At 37.6% G+C, this 23,659-nt stretch overlaps 3 protein-coding genes across 3 annotated transcripts; 2 read left to right on the top strand and 1 right to left on the bottom strand.

The window, feature by feature from the left end:
- The first annotated feature begins 624 nt into the window (after window positions 1-624).
- Window positions 625-7,427, top strand: LOC114517992 (protein dispatched homolog 3-like). The gene is given in 14 exon segments (XM_028537855.1): window positions 625-1,848; window positions 2,404-2,833; window positions 2,987-3,176; window positions 3,482-3,714; window positions 3,717-3,836; window positions 3,982-4,310; window positions 4,397-4,629; window positions 4,704-4,799; window positions 4,912-5,085; window positions 5,285-5,592; window positions 5,681-5,983; window positions 6,055-6,328; window positions 6,407-6,576; window positions 6,684-7,427. Coding segments are annotated over 14 exon segments (4,275 nt in total). The 5' UTR covers window positions 625-799; the 3' UTR covers window positions 7,050-7,427.
- Window positions 7,428-7,871: 444 nt separating this feature from the next.
- Window positions 7,872-16,137, top strand: LOC114517991 (GRB10-interacting GYF protein 2-like). Its single transcript, XM_028537853.1, has 30 exons — window positions 7,872-7,979; window positions 8,175-8,224; window positions 8,662-8,881; window positions 8,958-9,060; window positions 9,162-9,288; window positions 9,379-9,422; window positions 9,490-9,630; window positions 9,799-9,965; window positions 10,046-10,120; window positions 10,194-10,257; window positions 10,334-10,477; window positions 10,565-10,662; window positions 10,770-10,980; window positions 11,172-11,236; window positions 11,308-11,418; window positions 11,567-11,756; window positions 11,871-11,916; window positions 12,032-12,113; window positions 12,230-12,367; window positions 12,501-12,569; window positions 12,743-12,865; window positions 13,062-13,133; window positions 13,205-13,309; window positions 13,378-13,550; window positions 13,703-13,799; window positions 13,968-14,158; window positions 14,290-14,347; window positions 14,446-14,545; window positions 14,773-14,819; window positions 14,887-16,137. Exons 2-30 carry the CDS (start codon window positions 8,181-8,183, stop codon window positions 15,208-15,210), a joined length of 3,429 nt encoding a protein of 1,142 aa, XP_028393654.1. The 5' UTR covers window positions 7,872-7,979; window positions 8,175-8,180; the 3' UTR covers window positions 15,211-16,137.
- Window positions 16,138-19,686: 3,549 nt separating this feature from the next.
- On the bottom strand, window positions 19,687-21,237 carry LOC114518244 (forkhead box protein L2-like). The gene has a single exon (XM_028538206.1). The coding sequence runs from the start codon at window positions 21,155-21,157 to the stop codon at window positions 20,360-20,362; it is 798 nt and encodes a 265-aa protein (XP_028394007.1). The 5' UTR covers window positions 21,158-21,237; the 3' UTR covers window positions 19,687-20,359.
- Between the last annotated feature and the right edge of the window lie 2,422 nt (window positions 21,238-23,659).

The following is a 23,659-nucleotide window of genomic DNA, read 5'->3' on the forward strand; positions in this document are numbered from 1 at the left end:
TCAAACATTTGTTTTATTAGATCAACATCTTCATCAACCTTACAGCAGTAAAACAGCGACAAAGACATTCAGACAGTCACTCTGTCGACAACCGTCAATCAAAAGTCTGGATAAATCCCCTGGTGATTTGTTGATCCTTCACGCTCAGATCTATTACGGGAACTCGTGTTAAGTTTTCAGACCTCTTGAGACTTATCGAAGACAATTTAAAAAGATATAAAGAGCGCAAACATAAAGCTCACCAAGGCAAACAGATTCAACATTAACAAATCATCAAAATTGGTTGTGGCTTTAACAGTTAAGTGCATGTCTGTAGCTTTACTTCGATTGGTGTTGGATAAGATCTGAAATACTGAAATTATTCCCTTCAAATCCAGATTCACGCCACTACCAAGCTGTTGGAAGATGGAATTGCACTTTGTCCACCATATTGAATTGGAACAACTAAGTCAGCACCACTGAGCTATATTAAACCATAGAGAACCATCTACATTCATTGTTCACCCTTGAACTTTAATGAGATTACTGCGCATGAGCGGGTTAATTATGTAACATTGCAACATTACAACAACCGGAAGACCTGGAAACGAGACTGAATAAAAATTAAAAACAATGAAACAATATTAAAAAAAATTGCGTGAAACATAACACAGTGTTTTGGTAATGCATCAAGTACATCATTTTAAGAGCGTCTTCGCTGCTTAGAATGGTATAGGGAGTAAATTTCTTAACACTTAGTCGTGGTTTCCTCCTGAAGTACGTTTCTGCTAAATCTTTGTAGTTATAATAAAATCACGAAATGTCATTCGCAAGGAATGCTTATAGACGATTGCCCACAGCTAAATATGGCTGTGCCGAAACGGATGGAGATTTTGGTATGGAACAAATAAACCAAAACGATGAAGAAGATGAGGATCTTGCTGGTTATTCCTTGGACTTCGCTGAACCTAAAGATAATTTCGTCGGACAAATAAAGAGAAGTTGTGAATTTACGAGACGAAAGTTAATGGCGGTACTGCACATTGTTTTGAAATTTGCATTTGGGAAATGGCCGGTCGCCTTATCGATCTTAATTTGCTATATCTGCTTAACAATTGCCCTTACAGCAATAGCTCTAACTGGAAAGTATCACGAATTTCGTAAAGACTTGTCACTTAATTCGTTTATGGTACCAGATATCAAAGTCTCAAACGATTTCGCTGCTTTTAACGCAGCGAAGAATCAAGAACAGTCATATCATTCGACCTCGTTTGCTACGTTTATGAAAAGAAAGTTATGTACTGGAAATGGAATAAATCCATCTCCAAAAGAAGACCATAAAAGATTAAAGAGAAGCACTCCTTCGGATCTTCAAATCCGACCTTCAGGCACACTAGATTTGGTGTACGTTGCGAAGGATGGCGATAATATTTTTACGGCTGAAAGATTACAAGAGATTCATAACATTGAGACAACTCTCATGACCCACGCGAATTACGATAAACACTGTTTAGTTTTACCACCATCTATGGAAAAGGACAAAACGTTAGGGAAATATGGCAAGTGTGTTCCTCTTAAGTCTTTGACACGTTTCTTTTTTGGCCCCGAAAACAAATTTAAATTTGATGAGACGAACGACGCAAAGTCTTGGATTGATAAGACAATTCATTTTTTAAGAAGTAAAGAGTATTTCTATTCGTTTGTATCTAACGATTATAGCAAGAAAAATGTCAGCAAAATTTTGAGAGCGCAGATTCTCTTTGGCAAACCAGTAGAAGGGATAGAAAATACGGCGAAAGCACAGAAAGATGAATACAAACGATACATAACAACATATGTAAGCACTTTGGAGAAGTTAAATAATAACAAGTAAGTCCAAAATTTAATAAAACTCAGAGTCTTTAATTAGTTCTTTAACAATGTGGGCTGATTCTTACCCTTTGAACTTTAATTTGTTGTGACAATAATCTCGCATATTTTATTATCTTACCGATGTCTTTTATTATCTTACCGATGATCACTATGTCTATATATACATGTTACAAATTTAAAGGAACTCTTCGTGACATTTGATACATTGTATTGTCATTGTAATTATGCCTTCTAGTTGACCTAGCAGCTATCATGCGAATTAATTGTACATATTTGTTACTTTTATTCTCTATGAAAATTGCCCCGTATTTTCAGTCATGTTAATGAATTATTTAGAAATACATGGAGCAAAACACCATATATGATTTCACAGGAAATTAAAAGAAATGTTGAATAGAAGTTGTGTATGCATAACCTCTGGGGAAATTAGCATGATGTGAAATGTATTAATGATCAACAACTTTTCAGAAGTCTGAGTAAATAACACTTGATACCTCTTGTTTTTCAAATTCTATAATGATTTACATTATTTTACATAATATTTTATTTCAGCCAAGTCACAATTCTTTATGGTGGAGGGGATCTATTCGACTATCTTGTGAACCATGCCTTGTTAGATGATCTTCGCCTTGCAGCCATCAGCCTTGGATTGATAATACTTCTTCTACTGATCTTGACATTCTCATGGTGGTTGACGTTTATGGCAGTGTTTAGCATTGTCTCAAGTATTGCCTTTGCATATTTCTTTTACCGTGTTGTCTTTGGTATCCAATACATGGGAATTTTGAACGGCGTATCTCTTTTTGTCATAATCGGTATTGGTGTTGATGACATCTTTGTGTTCATTAATACATTCCGACAAGCAGTTGATAATAAAGATGTAGGAAACAGAATTATGCATACAATTTATGTTGCTGGAAAGGCAACATTCTTTACATCGTTCACAACTGCAGCAGCTTTTGGTGCAAATGCCTTGTCCCCAGTATGTATATATTTTGTTGTATATGATCCAATCAATAGTCAAAGTAGTTCAATGCATGTCTATAGGCTGTGACTGAGCATTTTTTGTCCCTAACATTTGCCATGCTGATAAATATGTTGGTTGAAGAGGATAAAGTATATATTCATTTCATAGATTCCAGCCATTCATGATTTTGGTGTGTTCATGGCAATTCTGGTAGCCAGTTGCTGGGTCAGTGTTCTCTTTATTATGTCCCCAAGCCTAACACTTTGGCATTCTGGGATTGAGCATCTGGAGTCGGCCATGTGTAACAAAGCTTTGTCAGCGATTGGGATCCGAAGAAGTGAAAGACTCAGATTGCCTGGTAAGTAAATAATAGATGGCAGACAGAGAGATTTAGAGACAGTATGTTTAGGTAGAAACAAGACTCCTAGTGACAATGTATTATCACTTGTATGTCATGGGTTTGTTCGCATGTTTAGTTGTTCAAGTAAATAGTCAGACATGTTTTGTAGACAAATGTATTGTGAAAATTATGTTGATATTTCCTCATAAAACACAAAAGCCAAACATTTTTAATAAGCTCTTTAGGTTAATTCAAATAGCAGTATTTTATGTTGAAGACAGTGATTGCCACAAGTGGTATGTGCTGACCAAATCTTATTATAGATGACATTCGACAGTTCCTCTCTGGAATTGCAAGCACTGAAAGTTCTGGACATGAGGTTGAGAGTATTCCTCTGGTGACTCATTCTAATAATGATGAGGTTAACAATGATGATGATGGTAATGATGGTAATGATGATGGTAATGATTTGAAGATGATGATGATGAACCATTGCTTGTACTTGATGATGAATCAATTGCAACATCCAGTTACAATGATAGAGACCCTCTTGGTTTCCGACTTCAAAGTATTTTGTATCACTACCTTGCTATGCCTGTCATCAAAGGCCGGATTGTCATTTTTTGTGTGTACTTATTTGTTCTGATTGGTTCTGCATTATTAATGTCTAAAATAAAGGTACGTGCATGTCTTCTTGTCTTCTAAATGAGTTAATATCTGATCAGCCTGATGAACCATTTTGCCCTTGTCACCAGAGTTTGCATGGTAGTAGGTGTATTTATTAGGAAAAGTGTTTTATTAGTAACATTGTCAACTTTTCCAGGTGTCAACAGAACAACCAAAGTTTTTCAAGGCTGACAGTAATTTACAAAGATGGCTTGAACTTCCTGATGTCAGTTTGAAACAAAAAAATGATCAAATGATAAAGGATATTGAGCTTATAGAGAAGCGCCTCAGTCACGTGAAATCAACAGTGACTCCTTCAACTGAGAAGACTAGAATACACACACGAAGAGTAATAAGAACCAGCGAACGTACCACCCGTCATCCAGAATTTATACCTTCTACCAAACCGTGGTTACCATCAACCTGGTTTCGGTCAACGAAGTCACCATCAACATGGAAACCAGCTACAAAGTCAACCACAACAAGGTATTTTTCCCATCATCGTTTCATTGCTGTGCTGTGTTGTGCTGTGCCATGTTGGCGAGCATTCTTCATAAGACTCTCTTTTTTAGATTCAAACGTCCGACTACGGAGCCAAGGAAGCCATCAACCCACATCACAACAGTTGCCACAGAAAGCACAACAGAGAAAGAAAGAAGCACAACAGAAAAGGATCGTACAACTTCCACCGTCTATGAGACGAAAGAGCGGCCATCAACTATCCGCATACCAACGAAAGACTCCGAAGAAAGAACAACGCCTGGGTTGGTAACGACTTTACCAACTAACAGTTCCAATTCTCAGGGTAAGGCATTTGAGGTCGGGTCGTTTCGTACCCCTTGTTATTGTCCCTTTATCACTTATCTTCTTCGTTCTCAGGTTGTACACCTTCTTCTTGTAAAAACTACGGTAAATGCAACAACGTGACTGGAAAATGTGATTGCTACTTTCCCTACACTGGCGATACTTGTTCACGTAAGGTTTTAAAACATATAATTGTAGAATGACTTTATTTCTGGAATGACAATTGACTCTTAATTGCTATGAATTCTGCGAACAGACCCTAATCGCAGTAATTATTTTGCAGATTACTGTCCAGTAAAAACGGTAAAAGGAAAGTGCTGCTTTTTACCTTTCAAGTACAAAGGCAAAATGCAACAAGGCTGTTTGATTGATAAAAATACTGGCAAACCTTGGTGTTTAGTAAAACCAGTTTATAAGAAGAAAGAAGATAGAGAAGATTGCAACACGACTGTCTCAGGTGAGGAATCCAAAACAAGGTATTTCGTTCTATTTGGTGGTGAAATATCCTTCATGCATGCCTAATACTTTTGCCTGTGCCCTTAAATCTTTGAAATTCATGGGATGGGAGCTCCATCAGCTAGCTTTCACTGCATGTGCATGCTAGCTTATGCCAAGACACATCGCCATAATAGTTCATGAGATGTAATATTTTTTAGACGATTGTCACTTCCGTACTAATACCCCAAACAAGAGTTGCTGTAGCATTCCATTCACGTACAATAACATTGAGTATTATACGTGCATACAAGAGGATGGTTGGGATGGAAAATATTGTGGAATTCAGCGTCACATCTCATCTCGTAGTGAACTCGTGCGCTGCGCAACTTCTTTGTGTCCACCAAATGCATGTAAACCTGTTAAAGCACCGTCAAATAAAGCAACTGCCCTTGTGTATCTCGTTTTTGGAATTGAGGGAGTTGACAAGACTTCTGTTGATCTACGACATGTTTTAAAACAGACAGAGGTATATATTTACTTGCAGAGATTTAACAAGGTTGTGAGGTGGGGAATACACTCTCATGCACCTCAAACTATTTATTATTTTATTTCAGGGCAAGGTACTTTACGACGAGGCATTTTCAAAAGACATCAGTTGTGACACTGAACGTATGCTCAAAGCTGCCTGTAAAATTTGTAAAACGTTTAGCAGTAATAGGAAGCTTGTTAGGTCGAAGAACGATTCTGAGTGTTTTCCCACGAGTGTTGCTAAGGTCTTAATGCAAAGATATCCGCACGATTGTAACGATCTTCCATTGCCTACGCACAATACTGTGTTTAAGAAGAGTACTCTCGTGGTTAAAGAAAACACTGAACGGCGCTATGAAGTTCGATGGCTAGCGATGGCTTTCTTATCGGTAAATATATTGATCTTTGATAAACGAAAATTACATCAAGCTGTTAACCCGTACGTATTGCTTTGTTTTAGACGACGGAAACGCTCTCCAGCTACAGTTCTCAACACAAGGATTATATCCTGTGGGAGAAACAATTAGAAGATGTTTTATTCCAAAATGACATTCCCCATTCATGGAAAAGTGGTTTTCAAACAAGTGAGACTTGGGTGAAGATGTTCAGTGGTATGATTGTGGTAAATAGCGCCATATATGGAATTGCCGTCTCCTTATTGCTCTGCCTAGCAGCTGTTATTATCTTTACTGGGCATGCGCTGCTGTTTATCATTTTATTGCTGACTATCCTTGGTGAGTTTTTTCACGTTTATCATTCTTTTTTAAACACCGCATGAAAAAAATCATATCGTGTTTCATATCGGGTTTTAGGTGTCCTGTTAATGGTCACTGCAATATTTTATCTGACTGGTTGGCAAATCGGTGGAGTGGAGGCCATCTCTCTTTCAATTCTTGTTGGAACATCAGTTGATTATTCGTTTCATCTTGTTGAGGGATATATTCTTGCAGGAAATGCTGTCAGTTCAGATTTGAATAACAAGGTGAGATTCTTTTCATTTTGTTAAAGATGGGAAGATCGGTTGTTGTCGGTTGTCCACGGTTGTTATTAGTAGGACCTGTGTTCATATTATTCTCATGTTTAATATAGCACGCTCGTCAGTGGCGAACAAAAGCAGCAATGTCTCATATTGGTATGTCTATCATCAGCTCAGCCCTAACCACAATTCTCGCTGCCATCCCGTTATGTCTCACGCAAATACAGCTGTTCGCCAAATTTGGTCTAATTGTCACCATCAATACTGGTATATCCCTCTTATACACCCTTACTGTTACCATAGCAATGCTGAGTATCTTCGGGCCGGCAAGGTTCCGTGCTAGTTTCCGCGCGTGTGTAGTCGGATTTATTGTAGTTCTCGCACTTGGAGGTTTGGGGGTCCTCGTTTTGTATTTGATGTCCACCAAAGGAAGCTATTGTATTCAGAGTCCATCTGGAACACCACTTTTTGACTGCTGAGTGCTTCGTGTTGCAACATTATAGAACATGGTAGTTGTGGGACACTGGAACTGTATATATTAATGGGTTTATATGGATATTAAATGATAATTCAGCCTGCATGATCAGGGGTTTAAAACGGACAGGTTTGATTAAATAGAGTTTAATTATAACTGCCTAAAAATACAAAGAAACTGAAGTTTTCCTTGCATTTTTCAGGAAGTCTGTTAGGCTAAGCTATTTAAGATTCTACTTTTCTGGTAAAATGTTTACAAGATGAGACCGAAGTAAGCGTGTATATAAACTATTGGAAATATATAATTTTTGTACGACTATCTTACTATTCCCGCTTTGTACAGTGTTTTTCTTGTAGCACAAGAATAATAAAATGGATTTAAACATGGACGTTTGAAGCAGAACAATTTCTGAATGCGCGCAGTTTATGGAAGTAACCACTGAGCTGTAAAAGTGCTCCTCCTATTTCAGTAATTTTCTCCGCCATCTTTGTTTTGTTTCTGCTTCTTTTGACGGAAAGTATGCTCTTCGCATCTTCTAACATTTAATTAAAGCGTTCCTTCACAGCTCTGTAGAAAAACATGCAGTATACAACTACACTATAGTTTTACGCACGCGCACGTCTACATCTGTACATTATATTAAGATCGTCAATCATTAAAACGCTATTCAAGGTTATTCATAATCACTAAATTTGGTACTAAATGAACCATTGATAACTTTTTTGTCACCAAATGAATGAAGTGGTGCTCATATTTCAGCCTTTATTGTATCCTCGAAGACCTCGACCCAGTTTCCCAACAAGTGTCGTGGACCGTGTGACACGTGATCGCTTGTGGAAAACCAAAAAAAACACGACGCCATATTGCTCGAGAAAAATTATTTTCAAACTGATATATTGTTTGATTATATTTTTGTGAACGCAAAATTACAAAAGTATGTGATTTAGAAAGTGTTAATGCTTGTTTGGAGCATATTCTTATTTGTGTGTCAGTTTCTATTACTATAAGTTGCCTACCAAAACAAAATATTTTCCTGGTTTTAATATGTTTTATATTTGTTTATATATTTTAATGGCTGATTGTAGAACAAGTAGTTGAAAATAATAGTCTTATATCATTTGAATTGTAGGTGAAAATGTCAGAACAAAGCTCGGAAGCCCTGAATTTTGGACCCCAATGGTAGGCTAATAATAATTCGTTCCAGGCAGTAGTAGTTGTTTTGTGATGCAAATGTTTATAGAATATATTTACAACATCGTCATTGCAATAAATTTAATGTTAGAATGGGCTTGTGGTACTTATAATGACTGCATAATGTTTGCTAATAACCACAAAACCTTTTATCCAATTTTAATGTAATATTACACCTCAGTTGCTTTTTCCATACATAATCCTGAGATTGGGGGCTTGTTATCATATTGCAGAATATTCATTGTGCTTTGTTGAATCTAAGCAATAAAAAGTATTACATGTCCATAATGTTGCACTGTCGGTTAGAATGGACAAGTTCTTTGTCCCCAGGTTGGGGTGCACATTCCAGAGACTTACATGGGGGGTTGACACCCTAACGTAGGGTGCAGGGTGGTAATTTCTTATATTTCATTTTGTACCTTTAGGATCCGTGATCTGTCGAATGGAGCAAGTGTTTCCGTACCTCCTCCTTCAGCTGGTCCTGGTTGTAAACTAGCCCAGTTCAGATATGGTAAAGAAGAAATGCTAGCACTCTTTTCAAAAGATCTAAAACCACCTAAAATAAGCAAGGAAGTTGCAGATTTCATTTTGAAAACTGATGCTTGTAACCCTTTGGCCCTGATGCCTTTGACAGAAGAGGAGCAAGTAGGATATATTCTTGTTTTTTCATTCCCAATTTTATTAGCTCTTGTAAAGCTCATTTGATTATGCTTTTAAACAGCGGAATTCATTTGGATCACTGAACAGTTTAGCTGTGTTGAAGATGATGGGTAGAGGAGGACAAAGAGGGGGAAGGGGTATGTCAAGAGGTGGTAGAGGGTCAGGTAGGTACAAATCACTGATCAAATTTCATTGATTTTTCTTGGTGGGAAATATAGTTAATCCATTTGTCCTGCATCTTGAAACAAGTGAAATTTTACTTCAGGTCGTGGAAGAGGTGAACAGGGTTACTACCGTAGTTTCTCTCAAGATGAGTCAAGTTCGACTAAAACGGAAGACGGATGGCAGCGCGAAGGTCTTTCCAGGAAACAGAGCTGGGGAGAGAGTGCTGGGTACAAATTCTTTGTAAAATCAGGCCACATATTTCATCACATTTGCACTAGTAAATATCAAGGAAACCATGAGACTTTTTATGTTTTTAGGAGAGGAGGATTTGGTGATAGAGCAAATATTGGACGAGATTCTGGTATTTGTCATTGTCACTTTTTTGCAGCATTATCATCCATGATCTAATCTGGTATTTCCTGATTTAGAAACATCACCACGTGGTTATGAACCCACAGCCCCACCTGGTCGTCATAGTCGAGCTTTGGCAAGTGGCAACTGGAGATCCTCGGAGGGTGACGATGAACAGGGTGGGTGGGTGACACCCCGGGGATCAGAACGATGGAGAAGTAAGAACATATATGCATGAAAATCATATGTCATTGGGATGAATATTTTGCTGTTTCTTATCTGCTAAGTGTTACCTTAGCTTGGTGTTTTATTTTGCATTTTATTTCCTTTGATGCTCGCTGAGTATATTCATCAAGGGGTTTGAATTAGGTTTGTTTTATGTTCAGCTTCTCCTCGGGACAATTGGCACAAAGATGAGCATACAAGAGAACGAAGATTTAGTGATCGAGACAGAACTAGTTTTGAAGATATTCCTGAATGGAGTAAACCTGACAATGTCTTTGAACCTGATTCAGGATCATTTGACGCCTCTGGTGCTTTTTGCGTTACCAAGGTACTGCTGCCAAATGTTGTCTTCTAGCATGTGAAATTTGATTATGGGTTTAATAATTGAACTCCTGAAATGTCTTCTAGGATAAAAGGCCACCGGATGATTCTGGTGGTGGGTCCAAAGAAGATTGGGATCTGGAAATAGCTGATGAAAATGATGTAATTTGTTATTATTTATTCCTGTTCTACATGGAAATATTTGCATGATCAATGTCTTGTTTTTTCACTGCAGAGACCTGAAAGTATTGTGGCAACTACAGACCAAGAAACCTCTCATCAAAACCAGCAGCATAAAGGTGTTTATTATTACAACAAAATGTATTAAACTTCTCTTGTGAAGAATTGAAATTCTTTATTCATGTTGGTTTCTAGATCCCGAAGTCAATGCAAAGCATTTGGAACAACAAGAAAATGCAAAAAAGACTGCAGAGACTCCAACAGAAGACAATCCACAGTCTGGAATAGACGAGAAAGGAATTGCATCAGAACCATCCCTTGAGATAAGTCCTAGTGAAGGTGTGTGTAAAAATTAGTGCCCAAAGTAAAATACCCACATTTTGCAAGATATTTAGCATTTGAATATGTATGTTTTTCCATTTCCAGAGCAAAATTTGCATGCCTCATCCACAGTGCGACATGATGAGGTTGGAGCAGATTTAGAAAGAGTAGCAGAAAGCTGCATTGCTAACCTGGTTGTTGAGGTATCTAGTTTTTATAAATTGTTTACTTTTTTTGCTCATGTTGTTTCTGTGTTGTACAAGTGGTGTTTATCTTGTTCTGAGGTAAAAGCTCTTCAATTTTTCTCCAGCACGAAGAGTTACCAGCTGAAGAGAAATTGTGCGGTAGTACATCTGAGAAGCAAGAAAGAACATGTGAGACACAGTGGTTCTATCGCGATCCTCAGGGACTAGAGCAAGGTCCGTTCAGCAATGATGAAATGGTGGAATGGTTCAATCATGGATACTTCACTATGCAGCTTTCAGTGAGAAGACAATGTGATGCGGCATATCTACCTCTTGGTGTGTTGCCGTTCTTTTCTTTCTTGAGATTTAGATCTGTATCACCGTACGCGAGTTTGCTTTTCTTTTGCGGACGTTTTTTTTATTTCCAGTTGGTTTGTTGGGTACAAAAACTTAAGTCGATTGGGATGAAAGTGAGTTGCACTAATTTGATAGATATTTTAATGCTTATAAAATCATTTCGTTACCAGGTGATTTAATCAAGAGGTGGAAACGGGTGCCGTTCGTACCAGGCCCTAGTCCGCCGCCATTAACGGTAAGTCATTTTGCTGGGAAACGGTCAGGATTTCTGCAGGTTTATTCATTAGATTTCCTTATTTTTCTCAGCATCAGCAGGTTATCAACGAACAGCAAATGCAACAACGGTTTATGCAACAACAGTTGCTCCAGCAACACTATCAACATCTTCAAAAACAAGCAATACTTCAACAGATTCAGGTACAATGCCTTCAGCCAGAGAGGGCTTTCTCTAAGGAGACCATTGTTCACCATTGTTAACGACCATTCACAACTGTTAACCACTATTCACCTCTATTAACCACTACACTTTCGCGTTATTCAAAAGGAAAGAACAATTTTATTTCAGCAACAGCATCAGTTACAACATGAACAACGTCAGCAGACCGCTGAGTCAACATTACAGCTCAACTTTCCCGCCGAAAACCAACCTTCGCGAACTACTATTAGTCCACGAACACTTCCGACTACGTCACACTCGGGTTCCCCCGTTGGAGCCGCGGAGATCATTTGGGGTGCAGAGCCGCAATCTCCAAAAGGTAACAAACACTTGGTTTTGATTTCGGCAGTTGTTAATGTTCTTTCTGCATGCGGTATAATAATATTGGATGGTTGAATGATGGTCTTGGAGAACTAAGTTTTTTCGTGTTTAGATACATGGTCTCAGTCAGGAAATGCATCATGGAACGAACCACAAAGGTGAACTACATCTGTAGCTCGGTGGCATTAAGGCATTGTACCGCCATCGCAAAGGCCTAGGGTCGACTCCTGACGGAGGATCGATAGCATTTCATTTGATATTTATTATCTTCAGAGAAACATCTCCTGCTCCAAACGAGGAAAGACGAAGAAGGGAGCGGAATGAAGAATTTGAGCGAGAAAAAGCGAGAGAAAGGGTTTGTTCTGGAGTATTTACCTTCTTTATTATGATTCATTCATTCAGCTGGGAGTAGGGAAAACTTCCTTCTTCAATACTAGTGCTAAAACACGTGAGCTATTTATCATAATTTAGCTGGAAGCAGAAAAGAAAGAAGCGGAGATGTTGAGACAAAAAGAAGATGAAGAAAGGAGACAACTGGCTAAGAAACAAGAGGAAGAAAAATTAAGACAACAAATTATCGAAGAAGAGCAAAGACAACAAGAACTACAGGTTCCGTTTCTTCTTTCATTTCAGACATGAATCACTGATATCTTCATCAACATTATTCATCACAGACGGCTTCCTCTCCCAGTGTTGTCACTCACTTGCAAATCCTGTATCTTTCTACTCCTCTGTTCTCTAGAAAGCCGAGGCGGAAAGACGGAAACGCGAAGAGGCAGAAAAGAGACTAAAAGCCCTAAAAGAAGAACAGGTTAAGAATTTTGTTCTTTTTGTGTTATGTTTGTAAATGGATGACTTTCCCATACCTTCTTGACCAGTCATGGAAGATTCCCAGATCCTCGCGCTATCGCGGAAGTCTTGAGGAAACAAGAACTGAACGACTCAACGTTTTCTAATTTTTTTAAATTATATTTCTGAGTATAGCTCTTAGCAGAATCGCAGAAGAAAAAAGGCAAAGAAAGACAAGAGAAACGACGAGAAGACGAGGCTGAAGAAATATCAAAAGAAGCTTCAAAGAGAAATGGAGAAAATGAGAAGAGAAAAAAGGTTTGTACACAGTCAGCATGGTGATAAAATGGCGAATAATCTGATTCAGTTTTAAAATAAATATAACTTTTATCGGTTACGTCTGATGAAATTCATGACATTTCTGACGGAAATAGCGTATGAAGACTTCACTAGAGTGCAGCTAAACACTAGACTAGGCAATAACCTTGAATACATTCTTTTGCGTTTCGATTAGAAATCTGAAAGACGGAAACATGAAGAGACAGTGAAAAAGAACAAGGGCGTAGCACAGGATGTGAAAGATGAGGTTTGTTGAAATCTGAAATAATTTCTTGCTTTTTTCCTCTCTTATTCCGTCATATTTCATCGTTTGTTCAGGAAACAAGACATGAACCACAAGATAGTCAAAAACAACTGGAAGCAGAATGGGACGAGCAGGAAGATAAATCAAGATATAAAAAGGAAATCAATCAAGACAGAAATGTGTGGAAATGATTGTACTTCTTTTGACTTGGGTTGTGGAGTTCATTATAAATCATGTTCCTCTTTAGGTAAACGGATCATCCCGGAGTTGGGGAGCTCACAATACAGCAGCAATGTCTTTGTTTGAAATACAACAACAAGAAGAGAAAAACCGCAAGGCACATGAGGAAAAAATGAAGGAGTTGGAGGCGAAACAGCGTCAGTTGCAATCAGAAGCGAGCCTTGGTTGGTCCTCTGAAAAGTATGTTCAAATGTTGGATGAATTCTCCCCCTGCATGGAAGAAATATAATATTAAATTTAAGATCTGAACTATCGCGTCTTCTTTATGAGCTGTGATATCTATACTTGTGTTGAGATGTGTATTGAAGAGTAGAATATTGTGTTGTTCTCAGATTACAACCGTCAAGTAATGTAAAGTCCTTAAAGGCAATCCAGGACGAGCAAGCACGACAAGCTCCAAAAAAGAATAAGCAAGCGTCTCGTTCTCAGGTTTACATGACTTCTTTTACCTTTTAACCTGGTATTTTATAGTGTCTGGGCCATCAAAGATAATGATGGAAAACAAGATAACGTCGCCAGCACCGAAAAAAATGACATACATTGTGATTACGAGAGTCGTTTCCATTACAAATTGTAACACTTATTTCTCTATTTTAGCCACCACAAGCCTCGTCTGCTTGGGCCACGACGGCCGGAAACAATAATGTATGGACTGGGAACCACAATGAACGAGAGAAAGAGCAAGAGCCTGGGTTCTGGAATGAAGTAATGAGTGTAGGAAAACAAAGCACTGGAAAGAGCCAAGCACAGACAGTAAAAAATGACGTAGCAAAACAAGTCAAACAAAGGTGATACGATAGACTATGCTTTCACTGCCGCTGGCAATATAGTCTACACTTGCAAGAGAGACTAGAAGAAAGTCTGTGCAATATTTCAATGAAAATTATTATTGAACTGATTGAACTTATTTTTGTACTAGTGCAACAAAACCTGTGACGAATGGAAAGAAATCCAGCAAAAAATCATCAAAAGAAGAGGTATTGCTCGTGTAGATTTGTCATTAATTGTCGTTATTCCTTTGAAAATTTCACAGTTAAAGTCGTTATTTACTTGACTAAATATTTCTTTCTTTTAGGAAAGCGTACGAAAAATATTTCAGCAACAGCCAACGAACAGTGATCCATTTACAGAGTGGTGTAATGAGAGCTTGCGCGGCATTGCAACTGGTGTTGATAGTAAGAGTTGAAATTGCTCATTTTTTGGGGTGTTTTAGAGCGACACGACGCTGAAGTAATTTGGGTAGTTTGCTGTTGCAAAGCAGTGGGTTTGAGCCTGGAGTTCCAAAAACGCTGAACAGAAACCTTGCATTTAATGGCGTAAACTCGGTTTAATTGCATGAAATGTATTTTCAGTTCTTAGTTTTGCCTCTGAACTAACTAACAATGTAATATTCTTCATTTAGTTCCAACGTTTATAGCTTTTCTTCAAGATTTAGAATCTCCGTACGAGGTGAGTTTTCGACAGTGGAATTCGTGCAATACTTGAATACTTACAATATTTGTTGTGCGGTCAACAGGTGCATACATACGTGAGAGAATATATTGGGGACAACAATGAAGCCAAGTCTTTCGCAAAAGAATTTATTGAAAGACGCCGAAGTTCCGAGTGGAAACATGTGCCAACGAAATCGACATCAGCTAAACAACCCACGAGCAGTGCAGTCGTTGCCCGAGGTGCTGCCGGAGGTTCACGAAATGAACCCGAGAGCAATAGCGGCAAGGCGAAGAAAAAGAAGAAGCAACGTATGCAGAAGGTCGACCCGAGTATTCTGGGATTTAGCGTGAACGCCGCCGCAGAACGGGTGAACATGGGCGAGATTCAATCTTTAGATGACTCGTGAGAACAACATTGGCATGTGAGAAGTAGCTTTGTCGTATTTTATAAAGTTTGGTTATCTACTTGTGACCAGAAGGATGAGAAGATCAGCGGACTGAATTGATAGTTTTGTGAGCGCATATCTCAAGAGAGGAACAGCACGGTTCGTGCAACGACGTTGGGTATTGAGATTGGCTGATCGTTGAAAAAACAAGGAGCATCACTTGACAGTTGACATCGTGTTGAATTCAATCCTGTGGAGTCTACCCGGGCCAACTTTGGGAATCAGACAAAGCTCCAGCTTACCTGTAAATTGAATATCGCCATGCATGCAGGCTGCCAAGCCTTATTCTCAAATACAGATTCATGTATTTCTAGTCCAAAGGCAACATATACTAGAACTGTAATATTGAAATCACAGTCTGAGAATACTATGTATTTTCATATAGGGCTCCAAATGTTTTGAACATAAAATATACTGCATGTGGTACTCAATTTTAAAATAGCTCCGATAAGGACGAAATGACACTGAACACTCTCGTTGATGTGAAATGGTTAACCACACAGAATTATACAATAAATACGTGACCATTTTATCTGATGAAAAATTCACAGTTTTTAACTAAGTTGACTACCACTTGCAGTTATTGGGATCAACCTATGGCTATACATCATTAAAACAGTGGGTGGTTGTACCAAGCTTGGATATAGCGCTATTAACAGAGAACTATAAATAAACAAAAACTCAACTTTAAGAACAGTGGCCATTAATCAGACCTGTACAAAACTGCGATCAATTTTAGAGCGGCCTAGTGAATGTGGATAGCGCTGTACACCTTCGGTACAACTGGCCCCATGCAGATACGAAGAATCTTGAAGGTCAAAACCAGAGAACATTGAAACATTTGTATATAAAGTGTCAAAGTTATGAGAAACAGAAGATATCGTCTTGGTTTAGTTTGTTGTCTTGTTTCTCGGTAACCGAAGCGCGCTTTTTGCGATTGTTTTGTGGGTCAACCTTCGACTTTGACCGAGGCCTTTTTGTATCGCTTTCGCGGCAATATTTGCCAGAGATCTTGCGAGTGACGTCATGTAAGCCTTCTGCCACTTTAGTTGTGCGGCAATTGAGAATTAGGGTTATTTAAACTGAGTAAAATGCAACTGAGACTATATACAACTCTGCGGTTTATATACTTTGTTTTCAGAAGAGTTGCATGATAAGCCATCCAACATGGCGGCAGACTGTATATACTGATCGCATCGTAGCCGTAGGAGCACGTATAAGCAATAAGTTATAGGAAAAGTGTGTGAATAAGATCAGAGTGAAGATCAAAGTAATATTTTCTCCAATGTTTATGGTCAGCCACATTGGTATCCAGGATCTGTTTTTAGATGAAGTATTCATTTGATCGCGGCTGGTAAAAGGAAAAATCGAGCATTTGTTCGATATAAATGCAGTTGTGTGTACACAGACACAGTCACTGAATTAGTGTTGTATAGATATGATTGAGATAGCCTGAAATGAATTACTGCAGTACTGTTATCGTGGTTGAATAATATTGACAAATGATAATGAATGGAAGATGAGACGTTACAATTTTGAAAAAAGATAGACGAACTCGTGGTTTACTGATAACTATCTTTCGCAAACAGCGTGGGGAAGCGTGAATGTTAATTCACGGAAATATATTTGAAAAACAACTTTAACTAGATTTGTGGTGTTTTTAAAACAAATCAAAGTCTCGAATTTTCTTCTGACCCTGGCCTGTCAATATTACTAAAACCACAAAAACCAAACGAACGGGTCTCCCAAGTTAAGATCACACAGGCATCGCGGTAGAAATTAGTCATGGTAACACAAAGCAGTCTGACACTTTTCATGTTTTGAAGTAAATAATGTCAGCCCCAAAAAATAAAGTTTAATTACTGATAATGCTAGCAAATCGCCTCTGCTGTTTTGATGATAAACGTCCACCTCAAATTTCTTCATGTTTGTATTACCAGCGATGAAATTTCAGTCATCCGTTATTACTCTGTTTGGAAACAGCCGCATCCTTCCGTTTCACGTGTTGTAGGCAGAATACTAGGTTTTACTTCAAATGATGTTTTGTTATCTCAAATCAATGTAAATACTTGGCAAATATTGACGAAAATATTTCAATTGTTTTCAAAACATCTTAACATATGAAGTACGACGTACCTACGACAAGGACTTGTGCGTGTGTATAAGATAATTTAATAGCAATTCTAAAAATGGTTTTTATATTTCATTTCGTTGAGCTTTTTATTTCTAAGTTCTTAAAGATGCAGTGGAATTGGAGAGTTATGAAATTCAATGCATGGAACACGCATATAAGACATTCAGTTATTTCTTCTATAGCAGATTTCCAAACTCGAAAAAAATTGACGAATCATTGTCTCACTATAGCTCTCCTCTAGAGCGCAACTCCAATATCAGGGGACGGTTCATATAGAGCGCGCGTATTTATCATTTCAACACATCACAACGTCAGGCAAAATAAAGCATGTAAAGTGTTCATTCTCAGGCTCAGTTTGGGTACGATCAGGCTCAGTTTCTCAGCGTACTTAAGAGAAAGACTCTCAAATCTTAAATTATAATTTGTTTTGGTTTTCATTCTCGCGTCGTGTCAATAATGATGAAAGAATATCTCGCGTGTTATTTTATGAACTATTTATATACTTTTAATGTAAAATTTAACAAAATGTTTTCCATGTTTCGAACATGTTATTTACATTTTGGGTTCAGTTAGTTTTCATTAGGAATTAAGGTTGACATTCAACCCCACTTAATTCCCAGCGTTAAATATTTAATAACTACAGCCGCAAGAACCAGTTGTTCTAATCCACAAACGCTCAAAAGCAATCATCTTTAATAGTTTTGCAATTCTTCCCAGCCGGCCACTAGGCTGAAACGCACAGCAATTGGTTTTTTATCGCACGTTATGTTTGCTTTGTGTTAGTTTTGATTTTTAAGAATATTAGAATAATTGAAAACATGCAAAATATTTTCCCAAGAGAAATTACTGTTTAATAAATAAAACAAATTTAGATATACACTGACTGTATATTTATGGGCGCCTTCAGGCGAGGGTTACGGAAAATCACGCAGACACTAAATCTAGTATTCGACATTGATTGCCACTATAAATTGTCTTGTATGATATGTACAACGTTAGGGCAATTTCCGATGCACGCACAGCCCGACTACGATTTGTTTGTTTGCGTAGCTTATCGGAGTGATATTTTTTTTCACCTGTTCAGACTAGCGTTACTAGAACATTTACTGCTCGGAAAACAGCTGAATGACTGATAAAAATCTCTCTAAAATCATACAACACAGATCACGCAAAAGTGGTTCAGTTTTTCCCAGCTCATTTTACAGGAAAATACTCAGCGCAAGTATTCGAAAACGCCCGGGTAAACTTCCCGGCTCCCGTAGGGAGCAAAGTTTGATGAAGTTGTCAAAAAGTTGCCATATAGCTCTCTTTCATTTGATTCAGTTGTTTATATTGAAAATCCTTATCTAAACAATATTAATAAATAGCATTGGCAAGCTTTTGTTGCTTGTATCATTCCCAATTGTTGACAGCGCTCGCCAATAAAATCAACTCCTGTTCAACTGCAGTAATTACAGAGGTTGACGCGACGACGCCATGTTATTCTACTTTAAACGAGAGACGACGGAGATAGCACGCCATGCTCCGTTCGTTATGTCTGTAAAATATTTTCATGTAATTTGTTCACCGCAAGACAATATTAATCCATGGGTATCTTTTACATTGCTCTTAAGATTAAAGCAGATTTAAATTAAAGCTATACTAGTTGTTAAAGCGAATGATTTGTGGGAATGTAGTAATTTCACAACTCAATGAAAATCTCAAGTACAAAGAACGATGAAATATGAAACAATTCACGTCTCTGCCAACAATAACCAATTGAATGAGTGTAATTTATTTGTCAAAACAAGTTTTAACATTGAAATTAGTTTACATTTCAGAAGTAAAAACAGATCCGCCCATGAACAGCATAAAGCTCTTCCACAGGTAGTCGTCTCTTAAGGCAGGTTTATTCAACATTTCAAAGACGATGAATAAAAAATCTATCTTATACCAAGTCAATTATTCGTTTAATTAAATTTATGCAAATTGCTAAAACATGATTGCGTGAACTTTAAGCGAAAATTTTGCTTTAATTTTTTATTGAGTTTCTTAGACGCGAATTTGGATTAAAAAATACGAAGTATATATATAAGTTAGAGAGAGAGAGAGAAGTTGGGGTGAATTTTCAAGCTAAAATTCCGTAGATGAATTGCTTTCGGCCTCATGCTGAAACTTGTATTATGTTTTGCAAGACAATCATGTTATATTATAATTATTCCGACTTGGATACAATGCACTCTTCTCTTCTCGTGACTGCCGATGACAAAACGTTTCAAAACCCTCATCTAAGTACTTCAAGAAATGAAGACAAATTAAACAAGTTTTAACGAAAAATTTCTCTTTATTTATGAATGTGAAAGGAATATGATCTTTATGTACATTGGGCGTTTTTAAATTAAAACTTTGCAATGAATATATAACTATCTATATATTTGTGATAATTCTAAATTGTTCTCACTCGAACTAAATTCCCCAAATATTAACTCAAAGTTCAGTGGCCCCTTTGAGCAAGTTTAATGTCCAAGACGCTCAGCTGACATTTCCATACGAGGCGAATTAGACAAAATAGCCTGTGCAATGAATTTAAATAATACAAACATTTGTTTTCAAACAATTTGAAGACCAAAGAAGCGTTTAACGCCTATGGGGGACTAAACAAGACATACATCTTCGCTCATTTTCCTATCTGAAGATCTCTTGTTGAGTCAGATTTAATGCCAAGGGAAACGATTTTGGATTCCATTGCGGATTAGGAGTGAAAAGCCGCAAGTCTGTGTGTTGTAGTTTCACCAGGTTTAATGGATTGATAATTTCTTTGGTAAATAGACAAATATTAGTATAGCTATCATAGGGATATACTCCGATAGGAAATGAATGAATCTGTATTCATGTACGTTAATAAACTAAAACAATAGCGAACGACAGTCATTATATATTATTACTCTCTTCATGCGGAACGATAGGCAAAATTCGTAGAGTTTAAAAATGTTGCAATTAGTATGGATAATGAGACGCTGGAGAATGTTCGTGCTCTCTTCTACAGCTGGGCATGTTAGTTAATGGCATGTAGCTATGTTGTTCGTTCATTTGGCTTTGCATGTGAGTTGAATACGGTGAAGCAGTTGTGTAGTTACTTACAGGAACTCCGGCAATGGAAGGGATATTCATATATGGAGATAGCAATGAACTACTTGGAATCCTCGCTGCTTGAGGGTAAGGTACTCCTTGTGCTGTTCCTCGCCAAGTGCTCTGACTCAATTGTGGCTGGCCGTATGGAGACCACTTTGGTGCGATTCCATGATAGCTTGGCGGCCCGTAAGGATTTGGGTCACCGAAAGGAAATGTGGAATTTTGCGCTAGGCTTGGTTGTCTATAAGGTCGTTTCATTCGTCTTCTTCGTCGAAAGTTTCCTTTCTCAAACATATCTTCGCTTGAAGGATCCAGAGTCCAATAATTCCCCTTCCTTTCACCGCCTCCTTCACGGGGTACTTTTATAAAACACTCGTTTAGACTGAGATTATGTCTGATAGAGTTCTGCCAACCCTTTTTATTCTTCTCATAAAATGGGAACTTTGAAATAATAAATTGATATATACCGTTCAGTGTGAGTCTCTTTTCAGGGGACTCTCTGATTGCCATAGCTATTAAAGCGACGTATGAATATGGAGGTTTTACGTTCGGGTCCTTGTGTTTATCAGTTTCTTTCGTTTCTGTTTCATCTGTTTTTATGTCCATAGTTTGCTCAGAAATCTCTGGATCATGTTCCAGTTCTTGTTCGCTTGGTCCCATCATCCAAGTAAGTTTGTGAATTCAGATTGTGTGATGAGTGATGTATGTGTAGCTTGGAACAGCGACTAGTTTCACTGCAACCACAGCCGGGCTATAAATACCCGATATCACGCTAGCCATTGTCCAGTCTCGACCAATTAGATGCGAGCATATTGAACGCCAATTGGGCCGCATATTTTGTCTTTGCTTGTCAACGTTAAGGCCACCTATAAAGACTACAGCTGGTCACTAGCTATGGAAGTTCACGTTAATTGTTTCATTCAATGAAAATTCTATTATTGATATTTCCCGCGCACATGAAATGTCACCAGTTCTTACTACTTGACGCGTGGCCGACACGGAAAGATTATTTTTCGTTTTGAAGAATGTCGGCAACTGACCTCGGAACAAAGCTCGTATCTCTAAAATTTCATTTTTGTTACCTGAATAATGATTGTTCAGTGACAAAGGGTTTAGGACACATGCATATATCCAACTCTTCCAAAAAAGCCTGGCATAAATTTTGTTGTGTCAATAGACGATGATATCCACAATCTTTAACCGAGCGATAATAATTCATTCTCCAACACATAACCTGCAGCATTTGCCATATATTTTGAAATTTTACCTCAACTTCTTCAGTTAGTAAATGCGTTGTATCACTGTCAGCGTCTCTTGAATTTAAATGACAAATCGCTTAGAGTTTAAGCTGCAAAAGCTGCTTTTCAGAAATTGTCAGATCCTTGCATTTATTTGCCTGTAAGAGAAATTTCAGTTGAAACTGGCCGTCCTTTGGTTTGTTTGTCCAGTTGATTGTCAATGAATGTTTCTACACGCAGTAAATTTTTAAATTCACGGGAAAAAAAGTAAGGCCGCATTTGAAAGGCACGTAAATTTAAGTAAATTATATTCACGAATATGGAGATTTTTTTGTGAAATTTGAATAATTATCAATCTTAAGATTAAACTAGGATACTGAGTTGTGTATTTTTCCTTTACATGGATTTATGTAAATAAAGACGTGAAATTTATAATATTGGAGTTTTATGAGCGCTAGGAAATGTGTGGTTATATTTCTGAGGTCTTAATTGCACGGTGTCAAAAATAATAATATCTCTGCGGGATCAATTTAAAACATCGATTGAAAGTTTGACGAGAGTGCGACGATGTTTGTGTGATGCTTACACTAAACTGCTGTTTATTTTTGTTCGTGAAGTGTTCATAAATAACAATAAAATGAAATCGGTTTTGATCCACACACCAAGCTGAGTCCCAGTCAATCATGCACTAAAATATTTTGTGCTCAGTCTCATAATTATATGATTATTGAACAATGTGATATCTTGATCGTATATATAGAAAACTGTTTCTGGAAACTGTCTCGTTAAGTCTTAGCTTCCTAAGGACCCTGTGGAGGTATCGTAGTTTCTCTGGATGGAAATGATCAGAAAATTTGCACCCCGCCTCATCGCACCATGAATATATCGAATATATTTTTCATTGAAGGAAATAACTGTTTTGCAGTAAGAGAGGTTTCCTTATATTCAAGTTAAAAATGCGATAAATTATCTATGTGTGAGGTAGCAGTTATATGCGGTTATTTTAGAATGCTTTATGACTCTGTATGGAATTTGAGTTATCCGTTAAAGGATGCAAGTTACGAATTCCAGTGTGTCTTACGTGGGAAATACAAGTGATAAGAAATTGTTGTTACAACTGTCTGCATCATCTCCGTGTTGGGGATCATGTCTTTAATTTTAGTCAAGTGCTTTATATAAGTATATGTATATATATTGTCTCAGCATTTCTGACCTATATCATTGTTGTATCGTTCCATAAACTCTGACTGAAGAAGCGTCATCAACAGGACATAAAGTTGTCATCGCTTCATGTGACTATAGCAATGGATTGGCAGTTTGCATGCAAAACAAAATTTTCTTATTTTCTAAGTATATATTAAACAAATAGTGCGAACAACGATGTCCATTTGATCTAACTAAAACAAACGCTTGCCTTGATGAAAAAATAATATTATTAACTGAAGTTGCAACATTTGCATAACATTTCGCTCAAATTTTGTAAACAAAAAATATTGTTCCTAAAAGTACTTTTTTTAAACATGCAAAGTTTAACTATGTTATTGCTGTCCGCTGCCTGCTAAAGTGGTGTTGACGCCATATTAGTCTTTGTCTGTCATTAAGCAGGAAGGACAAACGCTCCTTCAAATAATCTATAGGCAGGTCATTTTCATCAAACGTCTCTGGAAGTTTATCTTAAGGTCATCAGTAATTGCTTTTGTCAATTTTTCGGCGAGGTAGTTCTCTAAAAAAAGAACAGTGTGGTTTCCTATTTCTGAATTACTCCGTTTTGTTTGTGTTATATTTCGTCGAAGGAAATCATCAAATCAATTTGAAATATTAGACGCTATGAATTCGTCGGACACATAAAATCCTTTCATGATAACTATAACGCTCGTGACATTTTATGGATCGGGTGAAAGATGAGAAGCAGTTATATTGAAATCCA

The sequence above is a fragment of the Dendronephthya gigantea genome, unplaced genomic scaffold, assembly GCF_004324835.1.
Source record: "Dendronephthya gigantea isolate DGI-Jeju-01 unplaced genomic scaffold, DenGig_1.0 000010F, whole genome shotgun sequence".
Lineage (NCBI taxonomy): Eukaryota > Metazoa > Cnidaria > Anthozoa > Malacalcyonacea > Nephtheidae > Dendronephthya > Dendronephthya gigantea.

Excerpts from the sequence above, each read along its gene's own strand:
- LOC114517991 (XM_028537853.1), top strand. The coding sequence starts at position 8,181 with ATGTCAGAACAAAGCTCGGAAGCCCTGAATTTTGGACCCCAATG. Across the intron at positions 10,981-11,171 it reads TGCGGCATATCTACCTCTTG|GTGATTTAATCAAGAGGTGG; the intron begins GTGTGTTGCCGT and ends TTTCGTTACCAG. Across the intron at positions 13,551-13,702 it reads CTTGGTTGGTCCTCTGAAAA|ATTACAACCGTCAAGTAATG; the intron begins GTATGTTCAAAT and ends TGTTGTTCTCAG.
- LOC114518244 (XM_028538206.1), bottom strand. The coding sequence starts at position 21,157 with ATGATGGGACCAAGCGAACAAGAACTGGAACATGATCCAGAGATTTCT.